Genomic DNA, 13,903 nt, shown 5'->3' on the forward strand with positions numbered 1-13,903 from the left:
AAGTCATAGAGGTTTCTCTGACTCAGTAATTAATACTATGTTACAAGCTCGTAAATCTGTCTCTAGGAAGATTTATTATCGAGTTTGGAAGACTTCTATTTCATGGTGTTCTTCTCATAAATTCTCTTGGCATTCTTTTAGAATTCCTAGAATTTTACAGTTTCTCCAGGATGGTTTGGATAGGGGTTTGTCTGCAAGTTCCTTGAAGGGACAAATCTCTGCTCTGTTTTATTTCACAGAAAGATTGCTAAACTTCCTGATATTCACTGTTTTGTACAGGCTTTAGTTCGTATTAAGCCTGTCATTAAATCAATTTCTCCTCCTTGGAGTCTTAATTTGGTTTTGAAGACATTGCAGGCTCCTCCTTTTGAGCCTATGCATTCTTTGGATATTAAACTACTTTCTTGGAAAGTGTTGTTCCTTTTGACCATCTCTTCTGCTAGAAGAGTTTCTGAGCTATCTGCTCTTTCTTGTGAATCTCCTTTTCTGATTTTTCATCAGGATAAGGCGGTTTTGCAGACTTCATTTGAATTTTTACCTAAGGTTGTGAATTCTAACAACATTAGTAGAGAAATTGTTGTCCCTTCCTTGTGTCCTAATCCTAAGCATTCTTTGGAAAGATCCTTACATTCTTTGGATGTGGTAAGAGCTTTGAAATATTATGTTGAAGCAACTAAAGATTTCAGGAAGACGTCTAGTCTATTTGTTATATTTTCTGGTCCTAGGAAAGGTCAGAAGGCCCCTGCTATTTCCTTGGCCTCTTGGTTAAAGCTTTTGATTCATCAAGCTTATTTATTGTCGTGTCAAGCCCCGCCTCAGAGAATTACAGCTCATTCTACTAGATCAGTCTCCACTTCGTGAGCTTTTAAGAATGAAGCTTCCGTTGATCAGATTTGCAAAGCAGCAACTTGGTCCTCTTTGCATACATTTACTAAATTCTACAGTTTTGATGTATTTGCTTCTTCTGAAGCAGTTTTTGGTAGAAAAGTTCTTCAGGCAGCTGTTTCAGTTTGATTCTTCTGCTGATATTTTAAGGGTTTTTTCTTCTGTTATGTGTGATCAGTCCACGGGTCATCATTACTTCTGGGATATAACTCCTCCCCAACAGGAAATGCAAGAGGATTCACCCAGCAGAGCTGCACATAGCTCCTCCCCTCTACGTCAGTCCCAGTCATTCTCTTGCACCCAACGACTAGATAGGATGTGTGAGAGGACTATGGTGATTATACTTAGTTTTTATGACTTCAATCAAAAGTTTGTTATTTTAAAATAGCACCGGAGCGTGTTATTACTTCTCTGGCAGAGTTTGAGGAAGAATCTGTCAGAGTTTTTTACTATGATTTTAACCGGAGTAGTTAAGATCATATTGCTGTTCTCGGCCATCTGAGGGAGGTAAAGGCTTCAGATCAGGGGACAGCGGGCAGATGAATCTGCATTGAGGTATGTAGCAGTTTTTATTTTCTGAATGGAATTGATGAGAAAATCCTGCCATACCGTTAAAATGACATGTATGTATACACTTCAGTATTCTGGGGATGGTATTTCACCGGAACTACTCTGTTAAAGGTCACTAATCCTTTTTTAATAACTATTTATCATGTTAAACGTTTTTGCTGGAATGTAGAATCGTTTACATTGCTGAGGTACTGTGTGAATAAATATTTGGGCATTATTTTCCACTTGGCAGTTTTTTTGCTTTAATTGTGACAGTTTCGTTTCTCTTCACTGCTGTGTGGGAGAGGGAGGGGCCGTTTTTGGCGCTCTTTGCTACGCATCAAAAAATACCAGTCAGTTACTTTTATATTTCCTGCATGATCCGGTTCATCTCTGATAGATCTCAGGGGTCTTCAAACTTTTTTGAAGGGAGGTAAATTCTCTCAGCAGAGCTGTGAGAATTCTTATAGTGACTGTGAATAAAAGCGTTGCTTTGTATTTTTTATGTCAAATTTAATTATTGTTATTTTACTAATGGGAACAAACCTTTGCTAAAAGTTTTGTTATTTTAAAGTTTGATGCTATAACTGTTTTTCAGTTCATTATTTCAACTGTCATTTAATCGTTAGTACCTCTTTGAGGCACAGTACGTTTTTTGCTAAAAAAGATTATAACCAAGTTGTAAGTTTTTTGCTAGTGTGTTAAACATGTCTGACTCAGAGGAAGATATCTGTGTCATTTGTTCCAATGCCAAGGTGGAGCCCAATAGAAATTTATGTACTAACTGTATTGATGCTACTTTAAATAAAAGTCAATCTGTACAATGTGAACAAATTTCACCAAACAGCGAGGGGAGAGTTATGCCGACTAACTCGCCTCACGCGGCAGTACCTGCATCTCCCGCCCGGGAGGTGCGTGATATTTTGGCGCCTAGTACATCTGGGCGGCCATTACAGATAACATTACAAGATATGGCTACTGTTATGACTGAAGTTTTGTCTAAATTACCAGAACTAAGAGGCAAGCGTGATCACTCTGGGGTGAGAACAGAGTGCGCTGACAATGCTAGGGCCATGTCTGATACTGCGTCACAGCTCGCAGAGCATGAGGACGGAGAGCTTCATTCTGTGGGTGACGGTTCTGATCCAAACAGATTGGACTCAGATATTTCAAATTTTAAATTTAAATTGGAGAACCTCCGTGTATTACTAGGGGAGGTCTTAGCAGCTCTCAACGATTGTAACACCGTTGCAATACCAGAGAAACTGTGTAGGTTGGATAAATACTTTGCGGTACCGGCGAGTACTGACGTTTTTCCTATACCTAAGAGACTAACTGAAATTGTTACTAAGGAGTGGGATAGACCCGGTGTGCCGTTCTCACCCCCTCCAATATTTAGAAAGATGTTTCCAATAGACGCCACCACTCGGGACTTATGGCAAACGGTCCCCAAGGTGGAGGGAGCAGTTTCTACTTTAGCTAAGCGTACCACTATCCCGGTGGAGGATAGCTGTGCTTTCTCAGATCCAATGGATAAAAAATTAGAGGGTTACCTTAAGAAAATGTTTGTTCAACAAGGTTTTATATTACAACCCCTTGCATGTATCGCGCCGATTACGGCTGCGGCAGCATTTTGGATTGAGTCGCTTGAAGAGAACCTTAGTTCATCTACGCTAGACGACATTACGGACAGGCTTAGAGTCCTTAAACTAGCTAATTCCTTCATTTCGGAGGCCGTAGTACATTTAACCAAACTTACGGCTAAGAACTCAGGATTCGCCATACAGGCACGTAGGGCGCTGTGGCTAAAATCCTGGTCAGCTGATGTTACTTCTAAGTCCAAATTACTTAATATACCTTTCAAGGGGCAGTCTTTATTTGGGCCCGGTTTGAAAGAGATTATCGCTGACATTACAGGAGGTAAGGGCCACGCCCTACCTCAAGACAAAGCCAAAGCTAAGGCTAGACAGTCTAATTTTCGTCCCTTTCGGAACTTCAAAACAGGAGCAGCATCAACCTCCACTGCACCAAAACAGGAAGGAGCTGTTGCTCGTTACAGGCAAGGCTGGAAGCCTAACCAGTCCTGGAACAAGAGCAAGCAGGCCAGGAAACCTGCTGCTGCCCCAAAGACAGCATGAACCGAGAGCCCCCGATCCGGGACCGGATCTAGTGGGGGGCAGACTCTCTCTCTTCGCCCAGGCCTGGGCAAGAGATGTTCAGGATCCCTGGGCACTAGAGATCATATCTCAGGGATACCTTCTAGACTTCAAATTATCTCCCCCAAGAGGGAGATTTCATCTGTCAAGGTTGTCAACAAACCAGATAAAGAAAGAAGCGTTTCTACGCTGCGTACAAGATCTGTTAATAATGGGAGTGATCCATCCGGTTCCGCGGTCGGAACAAGGACAAGGGTTCTACTCAAACCTGTTTGTGGTTCCCAAAAAAGAGGGAACTTTCAGGCCAATCTTAGATTTAAAGATTCTAAACAAATTCCTAAGAGTTCCATCGTTCAAAATGGAAACTATTCGGACAATCTTACCCATGATCCAAGAGGGTCAGTACATGACCACAGTGGATTTAAAGGATGCTTACCTTCACATACCGATCCACAAAGATCATCACCGGTATCTAAGGTTTGCCTTCTTAGACAGGCACTACCAGTTTGTAGCTCTTCCATTCGGATTGGCTACGGCTCCAAGAATCTTCACAAAGGTTCTGGGTGCCCTTCTGGCGGTACTAAGACCGCGAGGGATTTCGGTAGCTCCATACCTAGACGACATTCTAATACAAGCTTCAAGCTTTCAAACTGCCAAGTCTCATACAGAGTTAGTTCTGGCATTTCTAAGGTCGCATGGATGGAAAGTGAACGAAAAGAAGAGTTCTCTTTTTCCTCTCACAAGAGTTCCATTCTTGGGGACTCTTATAGATTCTGTAGAAATGAAGATTTACCTGACAGAGGACAGGTTAACAAAGCTTCAAAATGCATGCCGTGTCCTTCATTCCATTCAACACCCGTCAGTAGCTCAATGCATGGAGGTGATCGGCTTAATGGTAGCGGCAATGGACATAGTACCTTTTGCACGCCTACACCTCAGACCTCTGCAATTATGCATGCTAAGTCAGTGGAATGGGGATTACTCAGATTTGTCCCCTACTCTGAATCTGAATCAAGAGACCAGAAATTCTCTTCTATGGTGGCTTCATCGGCCACACCTGTCCAGGGGGATGCCATTCAGCAGGCCAGACTGGACAATTGTAACAACAGACGCCAGCCTACTAGGTTGGGGCGCTGTCTGGAATTCTCTGAAGGCTCAGGGACTATGGAATCAGGAGGAGAGTCTCCTTCCAATAAACATTCTGGAATTGAGAGCAGTTCTCAATGCCCTTCTAGCTTGGCCCCAATTAACAACTCGGGGGTTCATCAGGTTTCAGTCGGACAACATCACGACTGTAGCTTACATCAACCATCAGGGAGGGACAAGAAGCTCCCTAGCAATGGTGGAAGTATCAAAGATAATTCGCTGGGCAGAGTCTCACTCTTGCCACCTGTCAGCAATCCACATCCCGGGAGTGGAGAACTGGGAGGCGGATTTCTTGAGTCGCCAGACTTTTCATCCGGGGGAGTGGGAACTTCATCCGGAGGTCTTTGCCCAAATACTTCGACGTTGGGGCAAACCAGAGATAGATCTCATGGCGTCTCGCCAGAACGCCAAACTTCCTCGCTACGGGTCCAGATCCAGGGATCCGGGAGCGGTTCTGATAGATGCTTTGACAGCACCTTGGAACTTCGGGATGGCTTATGTGTTTCCACCCTTTCCGCTGCTTCCTCGATTGATTGCCAAAATCAAGCAGGAGAGAGCATCAGTGATTCTAATAGCGCCTGCATGGCCACGCAGGACTTGGTATGCAGATCTAGTGGACATGTCATCCTGTCCGCCTTGGTCTCTACCTCTAAGACAGGACCTTCTGATACAGGGTCCATTCAAACATCAAAATCTAACTTCTCTGAAGCTGACTGCTTGGAAATTGAACGTTTGATTTTATCAAAACGTGGTTTTTCTGAGTCGGTTATTGATACCCTGATACAGGCTAGGAAGCCTGTTACCAGAAAGATTTACCATAAAATATGGCGTAAATACCTATACTGGTGCGAATCCAAACATTACTCATGGAGTAAGGTTAGGATCTCTAGGATATTGTCCTTTCTACAAGAAGGGTTAGAAAAGGGTTTATCAGCTAGTTCATTAAAGGGACAGATTTCAGCTCTGTCCATCTTGTTACACAGGCGTCTGTCAGAAAATCCAGACGTCCAGGCTTTTTGTCAGGCTTTAGCTAGGATCAAGCCTGTGTTTAAAGCTGTTGCTCCGCCATGGAGTTTAAACTTAGTTCTTAACGTTTTACAGGGTGTTCCATTTGAACCCCTTCATTCCATTGATATAAAATTGTTATCTTGGAAAGTTCTGTTTTTAATGGCTATTTCCTCGGCTCGAAGAGTCTCTGAGTTATCAGCCTTACATTGTGATTCTCCTTATCTGATTTTTCACTCAGACAAGGTAGTTCTGCGTACTAAACCTGGGTTCTTACCTAAGGTGGTCACTAACAGGAATATCAATCAAGAGATTGTTGTTCCATCCTTGTGTCCAAATCCTTCTTCAAAGAAGGAACGTCTTCTACACAATCTGGATGTAGTTCGTGCCCTCAAGTTCTACTTGCAGGCAACTAAAGATTTTCGCCAAACTTCTTCCCTGTTTGTCGTTTATTCTGGACAGAGGAGAGGTCAAAAAGCTTCTGCTACCTCTCTCTCTTTTTGGCTTCGTAGCATAATACGTTTAGCCTATGAGACTGCTGGTCAGCAGCCTCCTGAAAGAATTACAGCTCACTCCACTAGAGCTGTGGCTTCCACTTGGGCCTTTAAGAATGAGGCCTCTGTTGAACAAATTTGCAAGGCTGCAACTTGGTCTTCGCTTCATACTTTTTCCAAATTTTACAAATTTGACACTTTTGCTTCTTCGGAGGCTATTTTTGGGAGAAAGGTTCTTCAGGCAGTGGTTCCTTCTATATAATGAGCCTGCCTATCCCTCCCGTCATCCGTGTACTTTTGCTTTGGTATTGGTATCCCAGAAGTAATGATGACCCGTGGACTGATCACACATAACAGAAGAAAACATAATTTATGCTTACCTGATAAATTCCTTTCTTCTGTTGTGTGATCAGTCCACGGCCCGCCCTGTTTTAAGGCAGGTAAATATCTTTTAAATTATACTCCAGTCACCACTTCACCCTTGGTTACTCCTTTCTCGTTGATTCTTGGTCGAATGACTGGGACTGACGTAGAGGGGAGGAGCTATGTGCAGCTCTGCTGGGTGAATCCTCTTGCATTTCCTGTTGGGGAGGAGTTATATCCCAGAAGTAATGATGACCCGTGGACTGATCACACAACAGAAGAAAGGAATTTATCAGGTAAGCATAAATTATGTTTTTTCTTCATGAGAATAACTTATATTTTGGGTTGTGGATTATTTTTTCAGCATTTGGCTGTTGTTTATTTTTATCCCTCGTTCTCTAGTGACTCTTGCGTGGAGTTCCACATCTTGGGTATTTGATATCCCATACGTCACTAGCTCATGGGCTCTTGCCAATTACATGAAAGAAAACATAATTTATCTAAGAACTTACCTGATAAAGTCATTTCTTTCATATTGGCAAGAGTCCATGAGGCCCACCCTTTTTATGGTGGTTATGATTTTTTTTGTATAAAGCACAATTTTTTTCCAAATTCCTTTGTTGATGCTTTTTACTCCTTTGTTTATCACCCCACTACTTGGCTATTTGTTAAAACTGAATTGTGGGTGTGGGGAGGGCTGTATTTATAGGCATTTTGAGGTTTGGGAAACTTTGCCCCTCCTGGTAGGATTGTATATCCCATACGTCACTAGCTCATGGACTCTTGCCAATATGAAAGAAATGAATTTATCAGCTAACTTCTTACATAAATTATGTTGTTTTTTTTCTGGTTGAGAAGTATAATTCGTTTTGCATATGAGACTGCTGATCAGTAGCCTCCTGAGAGTATTACTGCTCATTCCATGAGGGCTGTCTCCTTTTTTGGGGTTTTTAAAAATGAAGCTTCTGTGGAACAGATTTACAAGGTTACAACTTGGTCTTCTCTGCATACTTTTCCCCAAATTTTATAAATTTGATACTTTTGCCTCTGCTGAGGCCTCTTTTGGGAGAAAGGTTCTTAAAGTGGTGGTGCCTTCTGTTTAGGTCTGCCTGTCTTGTTTTCCCTCCCTAGTCATCTGTGTCCTCTAGCTTGGGTATTGGTTCCCACTAGTAATTGATGACGTTGTGGACTCTCCATATCCGGAAAGAAAGAAATTTATCAGGTAAGCATACATTTTGTTTTTCTATTGGGCTGCCTGAATCAATTTCTTGAGAAGTTTCAAGGTTCTCTTGACAGTGTCAGCTCTACAGGAGAATATTTCTGGCAATTGTCATTAGATTAGACTTTTCATAAGTATTCACAAGCAGTGACAGTCACATATTTAGCCATTTGGCATTACTTCAATCCAATGAAAGTTTTCTCTCAGCAATGGGGTTTCATGCTGCAATATTGCTTTCCTCCAATTGCTCTTATCTCGCTTTCTTCATAGGATCAGAAGAGAGAGTGGATGTAGTTGAATACTATTGGCCTAGTAAACCTTGGTTACTGCTTCTCCAACAGCTTCTGAATTTTCATGGGTTTCTTCATCTGGGTCCTCTGCCCCATCCAGATCAATGCAAACTGCTTTGAGTTGACTAAACATTCCGTCTCCAGTGATACAGAGCTTCTAAAGGATAGCTATAAATCTACCTCTAAAGCCTACTATAGATTCTGGGAATCTTTTCAGCATGTATCCACAGAAGTCTTTTAGCTTTGTGACTTCATTTCCTTCATGACAGATTTCAGCAAGTTTGCCCTTCAACTGCACTGAAACAGCAAGTTTCTGCAATCTCATCAATATTAAGAGTTAGATGGGCTCAGAATTTGATCGTAACCCAATATTTCAAGCTTTGTCCCATATTCTGCTAGTTGCAAGATTGTTTGTCCCTTTGTTGGATCTGCCCTTGATAGTTTAGTACAGGTAAAGGAGGTGTGATTTCTTTTTGTCCATGCCCTATTCAGAGATAAGTCTCACCTAGTACGTATTAGCCAGGATAATAGGCCATGATATAGATTTTTTTGTTGTTGTTAAAGGGACACTGAACCCAAATGTTTTCTTTCGTGATTCACAGCATGAAATTCTAAGCAACTTTCTAATTTACTCCTATTATTAAATTTTCTTCATTCTCTTGGTATCTTTATTTGAAATGCAAGAATGTAAGTTTAGATGCCGGCCCATTTTTGGTGAACAACCTGGGTTGTTCTTGCTGATTGGTGGATAAATTCATCCACCAATAAAAATGTGCTGTCCAGAGTCTGAACCAAAAAAAACCTTAGATGCCTTTTTCAAATAAAGATAGCAAGAGAACAAAGAAAAATTGATAATAGGAGTGAATTAGAAATTTGCTTAAAATGTCATGCTCTATCTGAATCACGAAAGAAAAAATTTGGGTTCAGTGTCCCTTTAATTATTTAAATGTTGCCTCCTATAATTTTGAGATGAGCAGTTGCGTTACTTAGCACGTGTACAATATACTTATTTAGTGGGAATGATGACAGTTGTATAGAGTAGCATTCTAGCATTGAGCACCTGACAAAGTGTTTTTTGTTTTTATTTTAAATAATTGTATATAGCAACCTTTATATCTGCTTTTAATTTGGTAAAATGTATAAAATCACTTTTTGGTTGTCAGGGAAAATGCCAACAACTTATTGGTCCATCCCTGGTTTAAAAAGAAAAAAAAGTGGTTAATTCAGCACTCTTTACATCTACTAATATGTTAAACACCCACACAAAACACTATTTTTAAAGGGACATTTTAAACCAAAATGACATGCTCTAAATTGTTAGAACATGTAATTTTAGCATTAGTGACCCCATTTAATGATGTTTCTCACCCTTTCATGCACTGCTGCTCCTGAGCAAAACAAAGCCAGTAATTGGCAGGATCATGCTACTGCTTCTCCTGGTTGGGTCAGCCTTGGGCTCATCTAGTCATGATCAGGATTTTGCCTATGTGTTTAACCCCTTTGCAGGGCTATAAATGTATTCTACATTGAAAGAAATAAGAACCAAATGTGAAATATTGGTCTGATAGACAATACATTTAATTGATTTTTTACTTTTTTTTTTACAATAATTGTCATCCTGTCTTTGGAAAAATGCTCTCTACTTTTTAATGGGGTGTTTTAAGTTGCATGAATATATTTAAGCATTATAACTAACTCACAATTATTCTCTGACAGTGGTCAAATCTTGGTTTATTTTACAAGTGTAAAATGAACTTTTTTTTTTTTTAAATATATATCTTTAGTCTGTTCTCCATTATTCTCACCAAACTTACATCTCCCTTACTCAGGCTCATTATGGATCCCAAGGATGTCATAACTGCACAGTTTGACAACCCAACCATCAGCAAGGATTTCTGCAGTCAGGCCTGCCTGTCTACTTTTGAACTTAAGAAGAAACCAATTGTTACTATCCACACAAATAGTATTTCCACAAAGTGCAGCGTATGTCTGAAGAATGCAGTGGTAAGTATAATCCATAATGTATGTGCAGTCACATGTATAGTAATGTAAACCAAACTCAGTCAGGAAAAGGGATGAAATTTGTCACTTACATAAGGTAATGGACAACGCTTATTTATTTTAAGCACTGTTTTGTACTTGATAAATGCCAATAGTAATAATATACAATAGATCCATCACCCATCATAGATTGTGTAATCTGTAATGGATTACTTCCAAGATCCACAAGTCCTTTACTGTCATGATGCACAGCAGCACAATAAAATAAAATAATATTCTTGCAGCAGGGTCTTTGTATAAAGCAATGTTTTGGGTACCTATTCTTAATTGTTCCATATCTAATATATACAGTTTCTTCTGTTATGTGTGATCAGTCCACGGGTCATCATTACTTCTGGGATATAACTCCTCCCCAACAGGAAATGCAAGAGGATTCACCCAGCAGAGCTGCATATAGCTCCTCCCCTCTACGTCAGTCCCAGTCATTCTCTTGCACCCAACGACTAGATAGGATGTGTGAGAGGACTATGGTGATTATACTTAGTTTTTATGACTTCAATCAAAAGTTTGTTATTTTACAATAGCACCGGAGCGTGTTATTACTTCTCTGGCAGAGTTTGAGGAAGAATCTACCAGAGTTTTTTACTATGATTTTAACCGGAGTAGTTAAGATCATATTGCTGTTCTCGGCCATCTGAGGGAGGTAAAAGCTTCAGATCAGGGGACAGCGGGCAGATGAATCTGCATTGAGGTATGTAGCAGTTTTTATTTTCTGAATGGAATTGATGAGAAAATCCTGCCATACCGTTATAATGACATGTATGTATACACTTCAGTATTCTGGGGATGGTATTTCACCGGAACTACTCTGTTAAAAGTCACTAATCCTTTTAATAAGTATTTATCATGTTAAACGTTTTTGCTGGAATGTAGAATCGTTTACATTTCTGAGGTACTGAGTGAATAAATATTTGGGCATTATTTTCCACTTGGCAGTTGTTTGGTTTTAATTGTGACAGTTTCGTTTCTCTTCACTGCTGTGTGTGAGGGGGAGGGGCCGTTTTTGGCGCTCTTTGCTACGCATCAAAGAATTCCAGTCAGTTACTCTTATATTTCCTGCATGATCCGGTTCATCTCTGACAGATCTCAGGGGTCTTCAAACTTCTTTGGAGGGAGGTAGATTCTCTCAGCAGAGCTGTGAGAATTTTATATTGACTGTGAATAAAAACGTTGCTCTGTAATTTTTATGTCAAATTTAATTATTGTTATTTTTCTAATGGGAACAAACCTTTGCTAAAAGTTGTGTTGTTTTAAAGTTTGATGCTATAACTGTTTTTCAGTTCATTATTTCAACTGTCATTTAATCGTTTAGTACCTCTTTGAGGCACAGTACGTTTTTTGCTAAAAAAGATTATAACCAAGTTGCAAGTTTATTGCTAGTGTGTTAAACATGTCTGACTCAGAGGAAGATATCTGTGTCATTTGTTCCAATGCCAAGGTGGAGCCCAATAGAAATTTATGTACTAACTGTATTGATGCTACTTTAAATAAAAGTCAATCTGTACAATTTGAACAAATTTCACCAAACAGCGAGGGGAGAGTTATGCCGACTAACTCGCCTCACGCGGCAGTACCTGCATCTCCCGCCCGGGAGGTGCGTGATATTATGGCGCCTAGTACATCTGGGCGGCCATTACAGATAACATTACAAGATATGGCTACTGTTATGACTGAAGTTTTGTCTAAATTACCAGAACTAAGAGGCAAGCGTGATCACTCTGGGGTGAGAACAGAGTGCGCTGACAATACTAGGGCCATGTCTGATACTGCGTCACAGCTTGCAGAGCATGAGGACGGAGAGCTTCATTCTGTAGGTGACGGTTCTGATCCAAACAGATTGGATTCAGATATTTCAAATTTTAAATTTAAATTGGAGAACCTCCGTGTATTACTAGGGGAGGTCTTAGCAGCTCTCAATGATTGTAACACCGTTGCAATACCAGAGAAACTGTGTAGGTTGGATAAATACTTTGCGGTACCGGCGAGTACTGACGTTTTTCCTATACCTAAGAGACTAACTGAAATTGTTACTAAGGAGTGGGATAGACCCGGTGTGCCGTTCTCACCCCCTCCAATATTTAGAAAGATGTTTCCAATAGACACCACCACTCGGGACTTATGGCAAACGGTCCCTAAGGTGGAGGGAGCAGTTTCTACTTTAGCTAAGCGTACCACTATCCCGGTGGAGGATAGCTGTGCTTTTTCAGATCCAATGGATAAAAAATTAGAGGGTTACCTTAAGAAAATGTTTGTTCAACAAGGTTTTATATTGCAACCCCTTGCATGTATCGCGCCGATTACGGCTGCGGCAGCATTTTGGATTGAGTCTCTGGAAGAGAACCTTAGTTCATCTACGCTAGACGACATTACAGACAGGCTTAGAGTCCTTAAACTAGCTAATTCATTCATTTCGGAGGCCGTAGTACATTTAACCAAACTTACGGCTAAGAACTCAGGATTCGCCATACAGGCACGTAGGGCGCTGTGGCTAAAATCCTGGTCAGCTGATGTTACTTCTAAGTCCAAATTACTTAATATACCTTTCAAGGGGCAGTCTTTATTTGGGCCCGGTTTGAAAGAAATTATCGCTGACATTACAGGAGGTAAGGGCCACGCCCTACCTCAAGACAAAGCCAAAGCTAAGGCTAGACAGTCTAATTTTCGTCCCTTTCGGAATTTCAAAACAGGAGCAGCATCAACCTCCACTGCACCAAAACAGGAGGGAGCTGTTGCTCGTTACAGGCAAGGCTGGAAGCCTAACCAGTCCTGGAACAAGAGCAAGCAGGCCAGGAAACCTGCTGCTGCCCCAAAGACAGCATGAACCGAGAGCCCCCGATCCGGGACCGGATCTAGTGGGGGGCAGACTTTCTCTCTTCGCCCAGGCCTGGGCAAGAGATGTTCAGGATCCCTGGGCGCTAGAGATCATATCTCAGGGATACCTTCTAGACTTCAAATTATCTCCCCCAAGAGGGAGATTTCATCTGTCAAGGTTGTCAACAAACCAGATAAAGAAAGAAGCGTTTCTACGCTGTGTACAAGATCTGTTATTAATGGGAGTGATCCATCCGGTTCCGCGGTCGGAACAAGGACAAGGGTTCTACTCAAACCTGTTTGTGGTTCCCAAAAAAAGAGGGAACTTTCAGGCCAATCTTAGATTTAAAGATTCTAAACAAATTCCTAAGAGTTCCATCGTTCAAAATGGAAACTATTCGGACAATCTTACCCATGATCCAAAAGGGTCAGTACATGACCACAGTGGATTTAAAAGATGCTTACCTTCACATACCGATTCACAAAGATCATCACCGGTATCTAAGGTTTGCCTTCTTAGACAGGCACTACCAGTTTGTAGCTCTTCCATTCGGATTGGCTACGGCTCCAAGAATCTTCACAAAGGTTCTGGGTGCCCTTCTGGCGGTACTAAGACCGCGAGGGATTTCGGTAGCTCCGTACCTAGACGACATTCTAATACAAGCTTCAAGCTTTCAAACTGCCAAGTCTCATACAGAGTTAGTTCTGGCATTTCTAAGGTCGCATGGATGGAAAGTGAACGAAAAGAAGAGTTCTCTTTTTCCTCTCACAAGAGTTCCATTCTTGGGGACTCTTATAGATTCTGTAGAAATGAAGATTTACCTGACAGAAGACAGGTTAACAAAGCTTCAAAATGCATGCCGTGTCCTTCATTCCATTCAACACCCGTCAGTAGCTCAATGCATGGAGGTGATCGGCTTAATG

General features: G+C 41.2%; 1 protein-coding gene across 4 annotated transcripts in view; it reads left to right on the plus strand.

Moving 5' to 3' along the window:
* ZMYM4 (zinc finger MYM-type containing 4) overlaps window positions 1–13,903 on the plus strand; it is a 710,031-nt gene that overhangs the window by 286,992 nt on the left and 409,136 nt on the right. For all 4 annotated transcript variants that reach the window (XM_053707062.1, XM_053707061.1, XM_053707064.1 and 1 more), the window contains one exon: window positions 9,937–10,111. In XM_053707062.1, the coding sequence (XP_053563037.1) occupies window positions 9,937–10,111 (175 nt within the window). The remainder of the gene's footprint in view (window positions 1–9,936; window positions 10,112–13,903) is intronic.

This window comes from Bombina bombina, chromosome 3 (genome assembly GCF_027579735.1).
Source record: "Bombina bombina isolate aBomBom1 chromosome 3, aBomBom1.pri, whole genome shotgun sequence".
NCBI classification, from domain to species: Eukaryota; Metazoa; Chordata; class Amphibia; order Anura; family Bombinatoridae; genus Bombina; species Bombina bombina.